At 38.3% G+C, this 18,392-nt stretch overlaps 2 protein-coding genes across 10 annotated transcripts in view; one reads left to right on the top strand and one right to left on the bottom strand.

Annotated features, from left to right (window-relative positions):
• Positions 1-18,392, top strand: part of LOC309658531 (survival motor neuron protein) — a 259,347-nt gene that overhangs the window by 60,749 nt on the left and 180,206 nt on the right. The gene's annotated exons all lie outside the window — the stretch shown is intronic.
• NAIP (NLR family apoptosis inhibitory protein) overlaps positions 1-18,392 on the bottom strand; it is a 41,072-nt gene that overhangs the window by 14,459 nt on the left and 8,221 nt on the right. For 4 of the 9 annotated variants that reach the window (XM_082457093.1, XM_082457091.1, XM_082457097.1 and 1 more), the window contains 7 exons: positions 16,858-16,957; positions 12,960-13,041; positions 11,242-11,293; positions 9,346-9,465; positions 7,411-7,510; positions 1,333-1,414; positions 73-127 (listed from right to left, as the gene is read on the bottom strand). In XM_082457093.1, the coding sequence (XP_082313219.1) occupies positions 73-127; positions 1,333-1,414; positions 7,411-7,510; positions 9,346-9,465; positions 11,242-11,293; positions 12,960-13,041; positions 16,858-16,957 (591 nt within the window). Of the gene's footprint in view, positions 1-72; positions 128-1,332; positions 1,415-7,410; positions 7,511-9,345; positions 9,466-11,241; positions 11,294-12,959; positions 13,042-16,857; positions 18,068-18,392 lie in introns of those variants that run through there. The other 5 variants (XM_082457094.1, XM_082457096.1, XM_082457095.1 and 2 more) reach the window with 5 other exon arrangements.

Here is an 18,392-nt window from a genome sequence, read left to right on the forward strand (position 1 = left end):
CTTTTAAAATCCCCTATGTAGAAATATATGTACACATTCATATAATCCCATGTGCTACTTCCAGATCCTTACCTGGCACTACAGCACTCACTGCTGACTCTTCAAGATTGCTTTCACTTGTAGTTTCCTTTGAAAAGAAAATCCTCTATTAAATCAAAATTTGTATAAGAGGGTGGGGCTTTGAATTACAATTAGGGACCAGACATTTTCTAAACCCAACCCACCCTCAAGTATTTATGCCAGTTGCAGGGAGGAGTGCTACAAATATGAAACAATAAGTGATCTGCAAACACACACAAGCATGTGCTCCTGGGTGATATCCAAACAGTTCATTCCATGGGTGACTTGGGCAGTGATTACCGTCCAGGTGGTTAGAATCACAGTGTCTAGAGCAAGACGGACCCTCCAGAAATCATTAGGTGCAACTTCTGATCTTAGTTATCAACAGTTTTTTAAATATTACATACCTGGGATATAGGAAGGTTATGTTTCTTCCTTTAAAAATAAGCTATTTAAGGGGCTCCCCTGGTTGTCCAGTGGGTAAGACTCCAGCTTCCAGTGCAGGGGGCCCGGGTTCCATCCCTGGTCGGGGAACTAGATCCCGCATGCATGCCGCAACTAAGAGTCCACATGCCACAACTATGAGCCTCCGTGCCACAACTAAAAGATCCCACATGCCACAACTAAGATCCGGCACAGCCATAATAAATAAAAAATAAATAATAAATAAATATTTTTTAAAAATAAGCTATTTAAAGGAGGTGGGGGGATGAGCAAAGATGAATCAAGTGAACGACAAATTACCTTGTTTTCTTTTTGGGGGATGATGAACATAATACACCTAACATACAGCCTCAAATAAGGGGTGTGTGTGTATTAAATTGGCAGTGGCTAATCTCCTAGAGAACTATGTAGAATTTCTCAGTTTAAAAAGGGGTCAACCTATTAATCTGTATTTTTGATTTGGTTGGTTGGTTGCTGTTGTAAAAGAAACATATCTTCCCAGCTTTGAGAAAGGCCAACTACCAAGTCAGACCTTACTGTCCTCCAAATGATGATCACAGATGGAATCCAGGTAGCCTGGACGCTAATCAACTTTTAGGTCCAAACGAGTCTGGGCCTCAAAGTAGAAGGGATTGACTCTACATTTCATGAAACTAGGTATTATGTTTTGTTTATTGTAGCATCCCCATCTGCAACTGGCACATGATCGGTGCTTAACAGATATTTGTAGAATTCATTTATTTTTTTTATGATGAGCAGTTCCTGTTCAAAAACAGTTTTTAATCACATGATCACACACTCTGAAAATAAACAAGGTGGTGTTCATACCGTTAAGTCAGAAAGTTCACCATGGCTCTGAAGGTCTGGAATTACTTCTGCAGAGCACTTCATATTTTGGAGAAACTGACAACTAAGCACAAAAGTTAAAAGTTATAAAAATAATTGTATGGGACTTCCCTGGTGGCGCAGTGTTTAAGAATCCGCCTGCCAATGCAGGGGACACGGGTTCGAGCCCTGGTCCGGGAAGATCCCACATGCTGCGGAGCAACTAAGTCCATGCGCCACAACTACTGAGCCTGTGAGCCCTAGAGCCCGTGAGCCACAACTACTGAGCCCACATGCCACAACTACTGAAACCTGTGCACCTAGAGCCTGTGCTCCGCAACAAGAGAAGCTACTGCGATGAGAAGCCTGCACGTAGCAACGAAGACCCAACGCAGCCAAAAATAAATTAATTAATTAATTATAAAAAATAGTTGTATGCAATTAAGCATTTGCATTAGGTTTTCAAAAACACTGTTAGAGTTTTAGTGGCAAAAATTAAGTATAAAATTAACATTTCCAGTGATTCTGTCAGTGTCTTTATCAAACAAGACATGTAGACTGTAAATCTCAGCAGTAGAGATATAAATGGTTCATAAAGTAATGGTGGGCATAACCAGCCAATTTGGTGGAATGGCAGCATATTTAACACTCATCCATGAAACCAACTAAAATGAAGCTAAAGGAAAAAAAAATAGAGAAGACAGCTCTATCTATGGATTCTGGAATAATGACAACAAAAAGGACATTAGTAGAAAAAATGGTGAACTACGTATAACATCTGGAGTTGGTAGCAATGTACCAGTGTTGGTTTTTAAATTTTAACAAATGTACCAGGATAATATAAGGTGTTAGTATTAGAGGAAACTGGGTGTGGGAATATAGGAACTCTCTGTATTATCTTTTCACCTTTTCTCTAAGTCGAAAATTATTCCCAAATAAAAAGTTTATTTGGGCTTCCCTGGTGGCGCAGTGGTTGAGAGTCTGCCTGCCAATGCAGGGGACACGGGTTCGCGCCCTGGTCTGGGAGGATCCCACATGCCGCGGAGCGACTGGGCCCGTGAGCCACAATTACTGAGCCTGCGCGTCTGGAGCCTGTGCTCCGCAACAAGAGAGGCCGTGATGGTGAGAGGCCCGCGCACCGCAATGAAGAATGGCCTCCACTTGCCACAACTGGAGAAAGCCCTCGCACAGAAACGAAGACCCAACACAGCCATAAATAAATAAATAAATAAAATATTTAAAAAAAAAAAAAAGTTTTAGAAAAAAACTCCATCAATATGAAGACTAAAGAATGGCCATAAACATACTCTCTAAAAACAATTTGCTAGACATCATGAAACTGGAACATAAAATACCTTCCAAATTCAGGTATGATGTCTGCCTGAAGAACCAAGGAAGAAAATTCTAAAGAGCTCTACACACAATCATTAACTTGGATAGGTGAGAACTATAAATGTCAGTAGGTAAATGATAAAACTAGAAACAACTATCTTGGTTTATTTTTATGCTGCTGAATTACAGGAAAGCAGGAGATAAAGCAAGAGGACACGTCATTTTTATCTTCCTACTTGAAGATGAGCCCAGGAATAGAAGGGTAGCTACAGGAAAATAGCTAGTAGGACTTCAAATGCTTCTGTCCAAGGTCACTATGCAGATAGACCCATCAAGGAAAAGGACTCTGAAGGAAGGTAACATACAGGCATTTTCATACAAGTAAAGCCAGTATAGTTAGTTGCCAGCAGATCAGCACTACAAGAAATGTTAAAGGAAGTCCTTCAGTTAAAAGGAAAATGATAACAGATGGAAACTTGGTTCTACCCAAAGGAATGAAGTGTGCCAGGGATGGTAACTCAATGGGTAAATAAGAAATACATTTTTTCTCTTTTTAAAATGTATTTAAAAGATAATTTTTAAAGCAAAGATATAACACTATATTGTGAGATTTAGAATATATGTGATGTAAAAATGTATGAAAACAAAATCACAATAGGAGGGGGAAAATAGAAGTATACTGTTATATGGTTCATACATTATATGTCAACTGTGATATTATTTGAACATGACTGTGATGTGTTAAATATGCATTATGTAGATTCTAGAGCAGGTACTAAAAAGATAAAGATGTACATCTAAAAAGCCAACAATAGAGATAAAATGGAATACTAAAAAATACTCAAATGCAAGTCAGGAAAAGAAGAAGAAACAAAGAAGAGATGGGATAAATAGAAGACAAATAGCAAAATAGTAGATTTAAATCTAACCATATTAATAATTATATTAAATGTAAATGTTCTAAACACTCCCATTAGAAAACAGATATTGGGGAATTTCTTGGGGGTCCAGTGGCTAGGACTCTCAGCTCTCACAGCCAGGGGCCCAGGTTAGATCCCTGGTCAGGGAACTAAGATCCCATGAGCTGGCAATACGGCCAAAAAAACTCAAACAAACAAAAACAAACAACAACAACAAAAAAGAAAGCAGATATTGTCAGACTGTTAAAAAAAAGCAAGACCCAACTATGTTGCCTACAAGAAACTCACCTTAAATATAAAGTCATAAATATAAAGTCATAGATTAAAAGTAAAATGATTTCGGGAATTCCATGGTGGTCCAGTGGTTAGGACTCAATGCTCTCTGGGTTCAATCCCTGGTCGGGGAACTAAGGTCCCTCAAGCCACGCAGCGTGGCCAAAAAAAAAAAAAAGTAAAACGCTTTCAAAAAAGGTAGTATCATGTAAAAACTATACAAAAGCTGGAGTAGCTACATATATTAATATCAGATAAAGACTTAAGAATAAGGAGTACTATGAGAGATAAAGAGGGCCATTTCATATATTCTCTGAATATGAAAGAGGAAAGGGCAAAGAATAGCCAAGATATGGTCCTGAAGAAAAAGAACAAGGAAACTGTATGGGAAAATATGAAAATATGCTCAACATTACTAGTAATTAGATTGACCAAAATTAAAATTTGGGCAATACTAAATTAGTGAGGAAGCAGACAGAATGGAAACATCTATGCTAGTGAGAATATAAATCAGTACAACCACTTTAAGAAAAGTTTTGCATAATCTAGTAAAGTTGAATATGTGCAAACCCTATTACACTGCAATTCCATGGTTGGTTATGCATCCTGGAGAAACACATATGAGTACTGGGAATTATGTACAAGAGGGTTCATAGTGGCATTATTTGAATTGCAACACTCTGAAAACAACCCAGATGTTGAATCGAGAATAGAATGGATAAATTATATATTCATAAAACAATATACTATATAGCAATGAGAACAAGTGAACTACAACTCTATACATAATTATGAATGAGTCTCAAAAACTTTGTGTAAAGTTTGAGTAAAATAAGTCAGTCATCACAGAAAAACCATGCAGTATGCTTCCATTTATTTGAACTTCAAGAATAGGCAAAGTTAAATGTGTTTAATGATACACATGTAGTTGGTGAAACCATTAGGAGAAGAAGGAACAATTAACCCAAATTTCAGGATCATGTTTACCTCTGAATTGGAGGGACAAGGATATAATCAGAATTGGGAAGGTGGCCACACAGTAGCATTCTAAGGACTTGATAATATTCAATTTCTTAACTTTAGTGCTGGGTTCATTTGTTTCTTTGTTAATTGTCCTTTAAATCATACATAAATATTTTAGGTACTCCTTTAAATGCATCGTAGTTTGTGATTTTAAAAAAGAGGCAGAAGATTTGAGCCTCACATGGAGCACCAAAAAACAAAAACAACAACAAAAACCAGAAAACAAACAAACAAAAAAGGCAGAGGAAAAATAAAAAGCCATACAAAAAGGGAGTTGATAGAGTCCAGAAGAGGTTCTAAATAAAATTAGACTGCATCCTAGCTTATTTTTCCAAGAATTAAGAAGAATATCCCCACTGTTTAAAAATTTACAAAATACTAAATCCAAATAAGAAAGAAAAAAACACAACTACTTCTGTCAAAACACCTTCAAAACTGTATCCTCTTTAGCATCTTAGAATTAGATGGAAGTATTTAAGACCTGTTTGTATTAATATTTATTTCTGGAAGAGCCCTTACTAATTACAAAGTGAAAACAAAAAAATGTTCTCTTACAGTTGAACATTTTTGAAGAGTTTGGTGAGTGAAAAATAAGCCAAAAAAAAAAAAAAGGTTAAAGAGCTACAGAAAATAAATATTAAAAAGTAGCCATTTATTCATGAAATTTTAGAACACTAGAAACAAACAGAAAATCCTAAATGCATCCAGGATGGGAAAAAGTAGTTTGCAATAAAAGGATTAAGAATCAGAAAGACATGGAATTTCAACAGCAGTATTGGAAGCTATTAGAAAATATAGCAATGTCTGTACAACTTAGAATTAGAATGACTTCCAACCTGGAATTCTATAACTAGCTAAACTACCAAACGAGTGTGAGAAAAAATATATAAATATTCAGATATATGCATTAAATGGAAGCTAATAACATGTATCGCTTATGCAGTCTTTCCCAGGGAACTGTGGAGGAGTGTTCCAAAGTGAATGAATAGAGTGAAGTAAGTCAGAAAGAGAAAAACAAATATCATATATTAACACATACATGTGGAATCTAGAAAAATGGTATAGATGATTTTATTTGCAAAGCAGAAAAAGGAATAGAGAACAAATGTATGGATACCAAGGGGGAAGGGGGGGGGGTGGGAGGAATTGGGAGATTGGGATTGACACACATACACTATTGACACTATGTATAAAATAGATAACTAATGAGAACATACTGTATAGCACAAGGAACTGTATCGAATGTACTGTGGTGACCTAAATGGGAAGGAAATCCAAAAAAGAGGGGATATATGTATATGTATAGCTGATTCATTTTGCTGTACAGCAGAAACTAACACAATATTGTAAAGCAACATACTCTGATAAAAAATTAATCAAAAAAATAAAAAGACATAATCCAATTCCACAATTAAACAAAACAAAACAACAACAAAGTGAGTGAATAAACCAAGAAGAGGATGACAGTAGATCCAGGAAACAGGAGCTACAACACAGGAGAGAGGCAATAGGAATCCCTAGAATGACCGTGAAGAATGATCCCAGGATCCTAGGGTGACTACAGGACAAATAGTTCATATTGAAGCAGGTCAGAGACTTCACAACAGACTCCTTTAAGAAAATGAAAATGGTGGGCTATCTTACAAGTTTGAATGACCGGAGAGAAGATTTAAACATTTGGGAGAATTTGAAGATGAACTGGTGCTAAATACATTTTAAAACTAAGAAAATGGGTATATTTTTTAAAAAGGAAAATAACAAGTGTTGGCGAGGAGATGGAGAAACTGAAATACATACATATATATACACATATACGATTACATATATCTCAGTCATAAAAAAGAATGAAGTACTGATACATTCTACAAGACAGATGAACCTCAAAACATTGTGCTAAGTGAAGCCAAATACAAAAGATCATACTACATGCTTCCATTTACATGAAATATCCAGAACAGTAAATCTATAGAGACAGAAAGCCGACTGGTAGCTCTAAGGAGCTAGGGTGCACTGGGGAGATAGGGAATGACTGCTTAATGGGTACAGAGTTCTCTTTTGGGATAATGAAAATGTTTTGGAATTAGCAGTGGGTGCTTGCATAACATTGTGCATGTACTAAATGCCACTGGACTGTGCACTTTTAAATAGTTTATGTGTGAATTTCACCTCAAAAACCAAAAAACTAAGCAAACATACTAATAAGACAATTGTTACTTACTACAAAAATTGGAAGTGGTACAGGGAGGGAAGGTAAATTATTTATTACTAGGCTCCGCCTTTATGAAGTCATGATAATGTAAACATGTAATGTGAAAATAATGATCGAACCAAAACTGTGCTGTGACTATAGTGAGAGGAAGGCTAGATGGGAAAGGGGTCATGAAAGCAAGGGCATGAAAGAGAGAAAGACTCATCCTTCATCGTAAGAATCAGAGAGGTGGGCAAAGACTTAATCAGAATATAAAATGAGGGGAAAATTGCTAAAGTATCAACACATCCAGATTCATAGACACTAAACATTCATTCTACTCACTTGGGAAAATATTTGGTGTGTCCTTCTAATGGGTCATCACCTTCCTCGAACTTATACAAACATTCTCCACAGGAAAAACACTGGACGGTGTCGCTTTTACCTAGAAGTAAGGAAATTTGATCAGTGCCACTGGCCAGTGTATTTGTCAAGTGACACACATAATAACTACCAGGCCTTTATTAGCAAAACCCTACTTGCACTTTCAATCAGATTTTGTGACAAAGTCACAAACTGGGTCACCAGTGAGGAAATATTCTATTTAGGGCTCTTCTCTCACCAATGGGGTCATGAACAAGTATCATTCAATGTTTCTATGTACCTGTACCATGCACTGATTAACACCCTCTCCCTGTCCCCTCCTCATTCTATGGAGCAGGAGATTTGCAAATCAGAACGTGGAATTGAAGTTCCATGAAGGAAGAGATTTTTTCCTGTTTTGCTCCCTAATGAATCTCATGGACCTAGAAGAGTGCCTAGGACTTACTAGGCACTCAGTAAGTTATTTATTTAATGAATAAATCAGAAAGAAAATATTTGGAGCTCAGGAAAATATATATGAGCAAATATAGCAACTCTCATGTAAGTAAGTTCGTGAAGAATCAAATGCCTCTTACTACATTATTGCTAGGTTTATGCCACTAGAAGTAGGATCAAGTCTTCATGTGAGACTCTATTTCTCTGGACGGAAATTAGCATCTGGATCTACCAAAAGATTGAACTAGAAATGGAGCATCCATCATCCTCCTTCTCTTCTTGGACTCCTGTAGGCGTTGTAAAGCCAGAGCAGAGGAAAACCTCCCTTTGTGTCTGGATAACAATAGGAGGTCCTAGAGCTTGCAAGACCCCGGAAGGGTGAGATGCCTAGGATTTGTGGGGAGAGGAGGAGGCTCAAAAGGAAGAGGGTGAGGACACTGGACAGAGGGTCCTAGAGGAAGGCTGGCAAGAGGAAGACAGAATGGAGAGAGCAGGAAGAAAGAGTGGAACACCGCCTTTCCAAATGCTTAAGACTGTGAGGCATTAAGATTTTTTCTACCAATGGAACATGTCTGTTAGTTCGAGTGAACACTACATTCCCCTACTCTGTACTGCTCTGTGGTATTCTTGACTTGACCCCTCTGTAAAAGGTCCACATGGACCTCCACTGTAACTTAGCATGTGTGTTTGGTCTGAAGAAGGCCAGCAAGTTCCCAGGAAGGACACAATATCCTTTCACTTTATTGTACCTCTGGCAGAGGTTTAGCTGAGGGGAACCTGCCTGCTCTTTGTGTATTACAGAGTGGAACTCCCTGATGACCAGCAGCTCAAGAGAGAATACTATGAACCGATGGAAGATTCTACATGCTTAGGAATCATTAAAAGGAATTTCCTTACTTTCTCTTCCAAGGAGTGTGTGGCAAAAACCGCTATCCACACTCCTAGTTATCTCTCATTCTTCCATAGTAACAGAAACCCCAATTTTCAGCTGGGCACATTGCTACCCAGAAAAAAAGTTAAACGTCCCAGCTCCTCTTATAGGTAGGTATGGCCATCTGACACAGAAAGGAAAAGGAATATATAAGGAATAATGAGGGAATTCCCTGGTGGTCCAGTGGGTAAGACTCGGCGCTCCCAATGCAGGGGGCCCGGGTTCAATCCCTGGTAGGGGAACTAGATCCCACACGCAGGCCACAACTAAGAAGTCCACATGCCGCAACTAGGGAGCCCACCTGCCGCAACTAAAAAAAAAGATCCCGCACGCCACAATGAAGATCCCATGCACTGCATCTAAGACACGGTGCAGCCTAAATAAATAAATAATTTTTTTTTTTTTAAAAAGGAGTAATGAAAAGAAGTAGGGATTGTTGAGCTTAGTTAAATATGAGCCCAGGATCATGAAGTGTATGTGGGGTTTAAATGGGCAGCAAGGCAAGAGTTTGGGGCAAACTGCTGACTCACCTACGTAGAAAAAACCTGCGTTGGCCAGAGCTGCAGCTCCCACAGGGGATGCCTGGGGCCAGTTCTTGAAAGAGTCCAGTCGGAGTTCTTCATTAGCAAAGATGTTGCCATTGCAACACACTTGAATAAAAAGCATATGGTGAGACCAGCAAGCTTTGATATTGCAAGTATCAGTGTTTGAGTTATCCTTTCACATTTACAGACAGAATGATATGTTTGGCGTTTGCTTCAATATAATTGAAGGAGGGAATTAGAAAAGAAGAAACAGGCAAGGCCAGACTGACCACATGTTGAAGCAGAGTGGTGGATGCATGGTGGGGATTTACTATGGTCTTATTTCTATATAGATTCAAATTTTTTATAATAAAATATTTTCTAATTATCTTTTCATCATATAGCATCAGGATAAAGCAAGAAAAAGCTAGAGGAGCTTCCCTTCCACCCCAAGTTAGTATCAGATTTGAGAAAGACAAATTTTCCTCGCAGCTCCCTTAAGAGCAGGCAGATTTGTTTCTTGCCCTTTGGGTGTCCACTCTATGGGGTGGTTTCTATTAGACTTTCCACATTGGGCTGCCCCTGGGGTTTGGTCCCTGTCTTCTGCACCCTTTGAGGATTTGAAAACCAACTTATGTTTATTAAATATGTTAATAAAATTAGATACTGCGAAACTCCTTAAGATGAAAGCTTGCTTCATTATTCCACTTAGCCCCAGGATTCCTGCTGTCACATGAGTTTTAATTGGAATATGACTTAATGTACTGGAAAAACCTCAGTCTTTTCCTCCTGTGTGTCTCCTTTACTCTCACACTACTATCCCATTCACGATACTTCTGATACAAGATGTATGGGGGTTTTCTCCCAGTAAGCAATTCTCTGCAACACCAGCTGGGTGTCCTACAATTTAACTCTGTTCCAACACTGTCTACTTAGTAGTGTCAGATCCTACAGGTTAAAGGCTCAATCCCATAACACTGCTCCTACCCCATTTCATTTGTTAGGGTGGATCACAGAACTCAGAGAAACACTTATGTTTGTTTAGTAAAGGATATGATCAAGGGTACAGATGAACAGCCAGATGAACTGGCTCATAGAGTGAGATCTGGGGGCTTCGATCCTCATGGAGTTGGAATGTGTCACATTCCCAGTGTGGATGTGTTCACGTACCTGAAGGCTCCTGGAAACCTGTACTGCTGGGATTTTTATGGAGGCTTCCTCACACAGGCATGATCGATCATTAACTCCATTTATACCCCTCTCCCTGCTCTGAAGAATAGGGGATGGGGCTGAAAATTCCAAGCTTCTAATCATGGCTTGCTCTTTCCAGTGACCAGCTCCCATCCAGAAGCCATCCAGGAGCTCACCCAGAATCACCTCATTAGAAATCAAAGATGCTCCCAGTGTTCTTATCACTTCGGAGTTTACAAGGATTTTAGGAGCCCCGTGTCAGGGACAGCGTCAAAGATCCAGTATTAGAACAAGAGATGCACCTCATGATGTCATCACTTAGGAAATTACATGGATTTTAGGAGCTCTGTGCCAGGAACTAGGGGCAGAGACCAATATTTATTTTCTGTTATTTCACATTTGATTTCTTAACAGACACTGATCCGTTTAAGAATGTTTTCAAAACCATTTTATCCAGAAACCTTAATTGTTTTAAAGGAAATTCAGTCAAGGACCCAACCCTGACATATTTCCCTATGCTCATTTATGTTAAAAAACTAAGTTACTCCAGGAGACCAGAAATCGCTAATGAAATGTTTTTTTAAAAAATTACTATGGCACCATAAAATGAGGAGAAAAATGGAGGGGTTAAAAAAAAATTAGGCTGAAAAAAAAAAAAGCAGAAGAAGAAATAAACAAGCAAAGCTTTTTGAAATACGTCTGAATCTTTACCTGAAGCCATAGGTAAATCTCTCTTGACCCAGGAATTCACAAAATGTTCTCCCTGAAGAAAATTAAAACTCAAGTTATCCTACAAACTACTATGTATAAAACAAATAAGCTACAAGTATCTAATGTACAGCACAGGGAACATATCCAATATTTTATAGTAACTATAAATGGAGTATAACCTTTAAAAATTGTGAATCATTGTGTTGTGCACCTGAAACAAATATTATGCATCAATACCTCAATTTTAAAAGATTCAAGTTATCGACTTGGAGCATACAACTATCTATGAATAAAAATTAAAAGAACTCCCTCCTTACAGACAGTTCTGTGTGTACTCTGATGCTTTTGCAAATATGTTCCTATAAAAGGGTTTCATCTTTAAGAAATTCATGGAAAAGACTCTGACAAGTACAGGTTTCTGGTAACTGACTGTACTGCTGAACTGAATGAATAAGCAGAACTGAATTTTCAGAACTCTAATGAAAAACTGATGAACTCATAAAAGTGCTAACAAAAGATCAAGATGAAAAAAAAATTAATTACATGGGACTGAGTGAACTGATGAGGATGAGTATAATTTTTGTGACTTTCTGTCTGAATTAAAAAAAAAAAAATCCAACAAGGACTCAGAGGCAAAGAATATACAAATCAATTTTCACTGCAAAGTAAAGGAGCTGTTACAGTGGAGGATTAGTGGACTGAATGTCAATATTATGACATAGTATGAGTGTGTTTCATGTTTGGTAATTGCAATCATTGTTGCTTTTGTTGTGGTCATCCATGTACAATGCTTGGTGTCAGTCTACTTATCTCTTGTAAAAATAAAATACAGTGTGTGTGTGTGAAAAAAAAAAAAAAAAAAGAACTCCCTCCTCCACCCCCTGCCCCCAAATGAAGAGTTTCATTGGATTGAGTAGCAGTGTTGTTAGAGAATTATTCCTTTAATTATTATTTCTATTAATGTTGTAATTTTTTATGCAGTGTAAAGGGAAGAAAAAAAACTGTGAATGTTTATTTATACTCAACAGGAAGCCGTCTCCGGGTCGGTTTTTCCAGAGATCCAACTCAAGAGCTAAGTTACAACAAGATATCACAGAGGTCCTTTGACTAATGAGAAGTATGAGATATAGGAAGGAAACTGGATTCAGAAGGGTGGTTAGGTATTGAGTAACTGATTCTTCTCTGAAAATTGCACCCAGATTGCTCTCTGAAGAAACACTCCTCCCCCACTTTCAGGCCATGTTTTCTGCAGGGTTCTCATCTGAGTCGTGTTAGCCAATAAATTCGCTATTTTTGCCTAAGCAATTTAAGCTGGGTTTTCCCATCACCTGTCACTAGGGAAGCCTTCCCGATAGAGCATAAAGTAACCAGCTCTGAGGCCCGCTGTGGGTAGTGTGCAGTGGTCTGAATGTCTTATGCGGGCACTCAGATGCGGGTGGCCAAGGGAAGCTAGGGGAGGTGACCTCAGTCAAAGAGGGGAAGACTACCAGGAAGGCAGACAGACCAATCAAAAGGCAGCCCTGAAAAAAAATTCTAAGGGCTCTAGTCGACCAAGAGAACATGCTTTTCTTCAAACTGCCCAATGAGAGGTAGGGGAATGAAATAAGGGAAGAAGAAAGAAGGAGAGCCCATGACAAAAGAGTGATGCCGCCCCCTTCTCATTCAGATATTAGGTACTCAAAAGCCAACTTGAGAAAAAATTTGCTGTTGTAAATTACCGTGATGCCAACAAATCCCTTGTAGCTTTGAATATACCGGGTAATTTCCTCTGAGGATTTCTTACTTTGAAGAAATTCACATCTATAATTAATAAACAGAATTAAAATTTACCCTGATACTGTAATAGAGATGTCCTGTATCGTTACATAACTGCAGTGACACAATGACCATTTGTTAAAACTTACTGCATTGTATGCTTTAAATTGCTCAATTTTATTTTACTTTGATAAAACTGTCAAAAAATTTACCCCAAAACTTATGACAATTATCATTATTCTCATATAATTATTATTTCCATTAACAACATGTGTAATAATATAAAACTAAATCTTCAGATTATCTTTTCTCTTGAAACAAAATATAATCCAATCAAAGAGACAGATTTACAGTAATATATAGACTGGAGGGGTTTTTTTTTTGTTAAATTAAACTATGGTGACTATATCTAGTTCCTGTGGTTAAATGAAAGTTACTGGCAGTAAGGATAACAAACAATAATAAATTTCATCCACTGAAAAACATATATCACTACTCTGTAAAAAAATACAATGGAAATTAATAAATTGAATTTTTTAAAAAGAGCATATGGAATACATTTTAAAAACACATTCCTTTCCACAAAACAAAAGCAATTTTTAAGTTAACTTTAAAAAAATCTCTCTCATTCAAATGTAAGGTTCCTTTCTAGTGATGTTATAGTAACATGAGGGCTGAGAGTCAGGAGGCCAGAATGTTAGTCCCAGTTCTGCCACTAACGGGAAGTGATCAATCTTGCCACTGTTCTCTTGTACAGACATGAGAAAGTGAACTCCGCTAGTTGAGTCATATATTGCTCCAGGGCCACCACTCTGGGTAGCTAAGGTCCCCAGGTTTTAGGTGTACAGATCCTTCTGAGGAGTGCCCCAAACCTGTACGCAACCCAAATCCGTACACAATCCACATAGCACATGACGGACGGGGCCCTCCCCACATGCTTAGTGTGGATTGAGAAGGTGCTCGATAGATACTACTTCTTTAAAAAAATACAACAAAGGGCTTCCCTGGTGGCACAGTGGTTAAGAATCCACCTGCCAATGCAGGGGACACGGGTTCGAGCCCTGATCCGCAAAGATCCCACATGCCGTGGAGCAACTAAGCGCTTGCGCCACAACTACTGAGCCTGTGCTCTAGATCCTGCGAGCTACAACTACTGAGTCTGCGCTCCAGAGCCCGTGCTCTGCAGCAAGAGAAGCCACCACAATGAGAAGCCGGTGCACTGCAACGAAGACCCAACACAGCCAAAAATAAAATAAATAACAAATAAATTACAAATATATACATAATGTTTAAAAAACTACAATAAAGATCAGCTTATTTTATTTATTTACAATTATTTAGTACACTGAGTACTACGTTTTAAAGAGTAGGAGTAGACTCAGACATTGTGTCCGTAGTTTATAAAAGCAGCAAACAAAGCCAAAATTAATGCCCAAACAGCTAAGGTTAGAGCACAACCAACAAGAAACTGGGGAATTCTTAGTTCTAATTCCAGCTCTGAAATGTATTGGCTAAGCATAAGCTCATGATGACAAACAGGTGGAAGGTGAAACGGTCATGGAATACACAGGAGTTTTTACAAGGCATTTGCTCCATATACTTTACTTATCACCCTTATAACAACCCTACCAGCTATGGATTATCATTTTCATTTTTACACACGAGACTCAGAGGGTCAGTAACGTGGCTAGGGTCGGGGGGTCAGGAAGCGGCCGGCTCTGTGTATCTGTGAGCCTCTGCGCTCTGCCCTGCCCTTTGTATTGATAGCAGCAGACCTTAGCTCCTTCCACCTCTGGAGCTGAGTGCTGGACTCACATCTTCTCCCTATGTTTCTCACCTTTCCCTCAGTCCTACGTCAGAGAAGGTGTACCAGGGCCACCCGAGACAGGATGTGCAACTCTTGTTGGTGTTAGACCATCACATGATGGTTGATGTGAATGGTGCTGCTGGGAGTTGCCCAGTGTATAACCCAGTGACACTAAGCATTGTGGCCATGAGAATAAGTGAAGCATTGGCTAAGGCTACAGCTACGACAGGTGCCCAAGAGCCAGGGCTGATATTCACTCGGTACACACCCATGTGGTTCACTGCCAACACTCAGTATGATTGGCTGGGTGTCTATTCTTGATTGGTCAAGGAACCAGAATGACATGCAAAGTATTTAACTATCTGGCTTCCTGTATCCCTATAACTATCTCATCTGCTTGTCAGGAAGAGCTCCCCTCCCTTTCCAATCTCCCTCTCCATCTCTCTCTCTCCCCCTCTTCCTTCTCTCCTTTGTTCCCTTCCTCCCTCCCACCCCCTCACTTTCTTTTCAACCATAAAAGAAATACACATTTGTTTCCCAGAATTTAAACAAGATAGAAGTGAACAAAGTAAAATATGAAAATCCCTCTCCACCTCATCTCCTGACAAACCCAAACCTCAAGAGTTCGATGGTTTGGTTTGTATATTTTCTTAACTTTTTCTATATATATTTCAAACAAGTCCGTATATAGGTTGAATGGTTTTAAAGGCTTATACTGCACATTATTTTGCATACTGCTTTTTTCACTTAACATATCAGACAAACTTCCATTTTTGTGAGCATGGCTGTCCATGTGAAAGATGACTTATAAACCTAAAGAACAGCCCAGTTGTTTTGTGGTTGACCTACGATCCAACCAGAAACTTCTTTGCATGTGGTAGGTGTATGACAAATATGTTAAAGAAATAAACTATGAGCTGAAGCACACTGCTAGATCCAATTATTAGATTATAGGAAATACAGGAAGTAGAGAAACATGTTAAATGACACCACAGAAACATTCAGCCAAACATAGAGTGTAGGCAGTTTTACAGGACAGACTACATGGCTCCTTTCATGAGTAAGTGACAAGAAAAAGTCAGAGAGGAGGAAATCTGTAAATTAAAAATCTTGAGATATATCAACTAAATGTAATGTATGGACCTTGTTTGGATCCTGATTCAAATCAACCAATGGCAAAGAGAAAGTGAGTTGGGGGGATGTGGACATTTGAACACTGTCTCAGATATTTGATGTTATTGAGGAATTACTGATAATCCTCTTTAGAAGACAGAATGATACTGTGGTTATGTTTCTTTAAAATATTCTTATATTTTAGAGTTATATACTAAAATATCAACAAGTGACATTATATGATGGCTGGGATTTGCTTTAAAATAAGTTGGTTATTTTTATTTCTGGGGAAGAAGTGGGTGAGAGATGGATGAAATAAGATTTGGCCATGTGTTGATAAGTGTTCTCTCTACTTGTATATGAAATTTTCCAAAATGAAAGTTTTAAAAATTGTTAAAGGAATGAATCTGTATTTGGTAGATACAGTCACGTAGAAAATACTAGTAAACGTTAACGTTAGAAATAATTTTTAAAAACACTTCATTTTCTAAGCAGAGAACTCAAGACCATTGTAATAATCAAAACTCTTACTGAGTTTTTGAAATACAATGTTTTCATTTGGTATATATTCAGCAGTGCATGCAACCATTTGTAATAATGTTTTAAACATTGTCTTACTTTCCAACTTCCTTTATGTACCATTTTACATCATCCCTATGCAAATTATTCATGTTTATTAAGGCAGATCCTGAAACTTATACTTGGCAAAACATATCTTAGTATTTTGGATAATAAAACAGTAAGAAACTATTTTGAAATTATACAATTAAAAATTTTCACGATATCATCAGGGCTTTCTTGCTTGAATAAATCCTGGAGTGTTCCAACTTAGGAGAGAGAAAGATCAAAACTGAAGGTTCTACTCTGAGAAGGTGACTCTTGCCTTTAGTTTTGTTTTGTCTTAAAAAAAAATTACAAGCAAAAAATATTTCTCTACTTACCTGGGGAACCACTTGGCATGTTCCTTCCAGGAATCATCATCATCTTCCCAATTTCCTAAACAGCCACCACAGGAAAAGCACTGCACAGTGTCACGTTTACCTGCATATGAAGGAAGACACTTAGATTGCCCGGCAACAGCGCCATGGGATGGTCCAGAAGGGGTGTCTCCAGAAGTGGACTGCTCTGTGCGTGAATGAGACACGCTCCATCCCATCTGCCCACTCACACTCTCATCTGGCTGCATCCTCATCCACAGCCCCACTGCCCTAAGTGACCATTTCCGAAGCCTGGGACCCCACCTCTCAGATGTGGCCCACACAGAACTCTAAGCTGTTGGACTCAATATGCCCCCGGAAGTAGTGGGGAAGCAGAGGAATCCCCGTACTCATGAAGTAAAGCGCAGTTAGAAGACCTAAGCTGTAGCTTTGCTATGAAATTTCAGTGGAAACTTAGGCACATTCCTTTTTTTTTTTTCTTCACGTTTGACATTTGTATTTGACAAGTATATTTTTCTTTTCTGACAACTGTTTTTAGGGAAACTACAAAGGGATCAACTCACTAGCTTTCAAAACTAAGAAGAAAACTTACTTGAGATTTAAGGCATTTTGAGATGTAAATGGTACACAAACTGGTAGGCAAATTACAATCAAGCTACAGACTCCAACCTTTTTGAACACGACAGAAAGATCCGTTTTTTCTGCGTTTTACTCTGCTTCAGTCTCTATGTCAATTAGGACATTAACTATAACATCTTGAAGAAATAAGTGATAAGCACACTGTGACATCTGGGGAATTCTATACCAGAAATCTCTTAAATTTTCTTCTTGGGTCCAACTTGGATAACACCATCAAGGTGAATATCTTCAGCTTCTGCTATTAATTAATTAACAATAGTAACAACATTTCATATATCCAACATACACTGTGTGCCAAGCACTATGCAGTGTACCTGTGATGAACTGAAATATTTTCTTTTTTTTAAAACTTTTATTTTATATTGGAGTACAGCCGATTAACAATGTTGTGATAGTTTCAGGTGCACAGTAAAGGGACTCAGCCATACATATGCAGGTATCCATTGTCCCCCAAACTCCCCTCCCATCCAGCCTGCCACATAACATTGAGCAGAGTTCCCTGTGCTATACAGTAGGTCCATGTTGGTTATCCTTAGGCACGTTTCTTAAACTCTTTGAGCCTCAATGAAGTCAACTGTGAAATGGGGAAAAAGGGCAAGTTTGTCAGATTAGCATTAGTGCTTAATCCGTGCCCAGCATCAAGTAGGTACTCAGTAAATGATAGCTGTTTTTGTTATCACAATTCTCACTCAGATCTGTCATAACATTTATGGCGTGGCTAGGATAATTCAAACAAAGTACAATTTTCTGAAATGCAACTTGCCCTATATGTTAGAGTTAGCTTTAAGGTTAAAACAAAAACAAAAACAAAAACCCTACAATACTGCTGCAATTAAAAGAATCAAAGAAAGATCATTTCAGAGCAGCAAAAGGAGGATGGGTGAGAAGGAGACTGGGGT

Source organism: Balaenoptera physalus, assembly GCF_965194825.1.
Source record: "Balaenoptera physalus genome assembly, chromosome: 3".
Taxonomy (NCBI): domain Eukaryota; kingdom Metazoa; phylum Chordata; class Mammalia; order Artiodactyla; family Balaenopteridae; genus Balaenoptera; species Balaenoptera physalus.